This window comes from Micropterus dolomieu, linkage group LG23, assembly GCF_021292245.1.
Source record: "Micropterus dolomieu isolate WLL.071019.BEF.003 ecotype Adirondacks linkage group LG23, ASM2129224v1, whole genome shotgun sequence".
NCBI lineage: Eukaryota > Metazoa > Chordata > Actinopteri > Centrarchiformes > Centrarchidae > Micropterus > Micropterus dolomieu.
The window spans coordinates 1,415,579-1,418,547 of record NC_060172.1 but is presented as its reverse complement, the minus strand read 5'-3'; the positions used below and the strand labels follow the sequence as shown (position 1 = coordinate 1,418,547).

The 2,969-nt window shown below is 47.2% G+C and overlaps 1 protein-coding gene across 1 annotated transcript in view; it reads left to right on the top strand.

Annotated features, from left to right (window-relative positions):
• Window positions 1-2,279, top strand: part of LOC123962961 (leucine-rich repeat-containing G-protein coupled receptor 5-like) — a 51,995-nt gene extending 49,716 nt beyond the window's left edge. The window contains exons 20-21 of the mRNA XM_046039463.1: window positions 471-625; window positions 713-2,279. Coding sequence (XP_045895419.1) covers window positions 471-625; window positions 713-1,449 — 892 coding nt within the window. The 3' untranslated portion in view covers window positions 1,450-2,279. The remainder of the gene's footprint in view (window positions 1-470; window positions 626-712) is intronic.
• The last annotated feature ends 690 nt before the right edge of the window (window positions 2,280-2,969 follow it).

Sequence of the window (2,969 nt, the reverse complement as noted above, 5' to 3'; positions counted from 1 at the left end):
CGAATCAGAGGGACGCTGGGGAGTTTAGAGGTTACCAAAAGTTATTTATATATTTAAGTATGTAACATCTTTTTCTGAATCACATGCGTCACTAAGATACTACAATAGATAATATTAGCTTATGCAGAATAATAACCAGTGTCATTTAAAAACAATAAATACAACCTGGACCTTGTGATAACAGTGTACCCACCAAATTAACAGCTGAGATCTAATGTGGCGAAATAAAAATCAGACAGGCTAGAAATTAAAAATAAAAATTATACTTTTTTCTTCTCAAATATAAAGTTCATCTTTGAAAAAGCAGCTGACAAAATTATCTAAACACAAGGTCTGTTTAGTATCTGGTAAATGTAGCTATAGTGAGACTGAACCGCTGTTTCACCATTTTTTTGACCATTTTGATCTGTAATGATCAAATGATTTAAAAACACTGCATTAACATGAAATTTCACATCTTTGTGTTGCAGGTACGGGGCGAGGTGGGAGAGCAGCTTCCTGTGTCGACTCAGCGGCTTCCTGTGTGTATTTGCGTCGCAGACCGGCCTCTTCCTGCTCACCGCCGCAGCTCTGGAGCGGTGTCTGGCCGCCGCAGCACACCGCCGCAAGCCCGACGGAGGTAATGGTGAGAAAAACATGCACACACAAACAATCATAGATATGGTAAGTATTCCCCGGGTCATGTGTGACGTCACTCTCCTCTCCTCTACAGGTCGCTCCTCCTCGCCGCTGTCCGTTAGTATGGCCGTCTGTCTGTGCTTCCTGTTAGGCCTGGCCGTCACGCTGCCTCCACTGGTGGCCGGACACAGTAGTACCTCCCTCTGTATGCCTTCCTCCTCCTCATCATCCTCCCTGGCCTTCTCCGTCTCCCTGGTGCTCCTCGACTCGTTGTGTTTCCTCGTCATGACGCTCGCCTACACTCGCCTCTACTGCCGGGCCAACAAAGCTCCACCCGCCACTGAGGAGGAGGTGGCGTTGACTCGACATGTAGCCTGGCTGCTCTTCTCCGACTGCCTCCTCTACCTCCCCGTTGCCTTCCTCTCCTTCTCCTCCTTGATGCGCCTCTCCGCAACCGGGCCTGAGGCCGCGAAGGCGGTGCTGCTGCTCGTGGCTCCGCTGCCGGCTTGCGTCAACCCGCTGCTCTACATCCTCTTCAACCCACTCGCTCGGCAGGAGCTGGCAGCGCTCGCCAAACGCACCTGTAGGGCTGTGGGGGTACCCAGACTCGGCAGAGGACGAAGAGGAGGAGGAGGAGGAGGGGGATCAGTTGGAGGGAGGTCGAGGCCGAACGTGATGGATTCAACGTACGACGAGGACGCAGAGAAACAGTCATGTGACTCGACGCAGGCTCTGGTGGCAGTCGGAGGAGCAAAGGAGGACGAGGAGGAGAGAGGAAGAGGAAGGAGAGGGATGCAACATTCAGTGGAGTTTGTTGTTCCACATCATTAGACTGACACACAAACACACACACGGGGTCTGAAGTTCTCACCTGCCAAATATCTCCACAAAACATCTGCTGAAAAATCAAAGAACCGTAGAGCTCGTTGGATCCAGTCCGTTTAGATCCAGTCTGCGGTCGTTTTGTTGGTTTTATAGTATTTTGGGGGAATTTCTTTCGTTGGGGAAGATCTGAGACTGGTCGGAACTTTTATCGGCTCAAATGATCCTGTAGCGTGTGGGGTTTACAGACATAACCTTAAGGTCGCCGACTGGATCTGATTTATTTACGATTCGAAATCGCGACAGCCAATGAGAGCGAGCTGATCGGGAAGCGTCGCCAACGTGTTGTGTATTTGCTCGCGCTATAAAATGTATAAACCTGCTGACTCTCAGCCTCGAGTTCATCCACAGTTTGATTCTCTTATTTTGTTTTTCTGTCCAAAAACACAGTACACACAAGGTCAACCAGCTGACGACGACAGTCTGCCTCCATGTTTGTTTCTGTCTGAAACAAGTTTGCACATAAGCAAGGGCCCGATGGCCAGTTAAAGTGTACGGCGGGCAAGCAGATTGGTCCATTTGGGGAGTGTTTACACCTCTACTCAAGCTACTAAATGCTGCTAACTATCTGTAACGTTACTTAGTTAGCCGTGCAGTTAGCAGTCCTATTAGCTGACTCAGCACCGGGGTGAAAAAGCCAGACACGGCAGGAAAAATGTTACACTGGACACTAGTCTGAAGTCACGTTTAATGAAGTGTTTAGTTTAATATAAACGCAGAGTGTGTGGTCCTGCGTCTGGACTGAATCGCCTTCTATGTGTGTTATTAAGATTAAAATTAAAATGTGTAAATAAGATTAAAATGTGGGATACCACAGACATAACGACAGTTAATTCCGTCGTTATGTCTGTGGTATCCCACATTTTTAAAATCAGTTAAGATCAGAAAATCCTCTGTGCACCAGGCATAAGGCAAGTCCTGGATTATCTAGTTTTAAGAAAGTCAGATAACAAATTAATGCTCTGGCGTCCCCCAACAGGTTAATCAGGTAATGCTTTAGTCATTATCCGATGATTAAAAACAGAAAGCCTTTATTTAAAATACATACACATTTCTGCTCCCCAGAGGACAAACTTTTTTTAAGTCCAGCATGCATCACGTTAAGTCAGCACTGCGCAGCGCCGCATTAAGTCAAAAGCAACTATTAGCTCTGCCATCAGTATGTTCTTCGGTCACGCTCTCATCTTGTGGCTGTAATATTCACTGCGGCCTGTAGGGGGCACCGCGAGGACTTTTGGCAGGTGAGACTTAATTTAGGACACCACACACATATAGAGACACTGCAGACTGATGGGACTCTGTGGTCGCAAATGTAGCAGAGGACTGTGAAAGAAGGTACATGAAGGTGGTCACAGTGGTGGTGTACAGTACACGCCGCTGGTTCGAGTCCAACTCCAACTTTTTTTTTTGTGCTGCGAAACAACTAGTAAATCAGATCAAAATGAATGAATGAAAGAAGGAGAACTTTG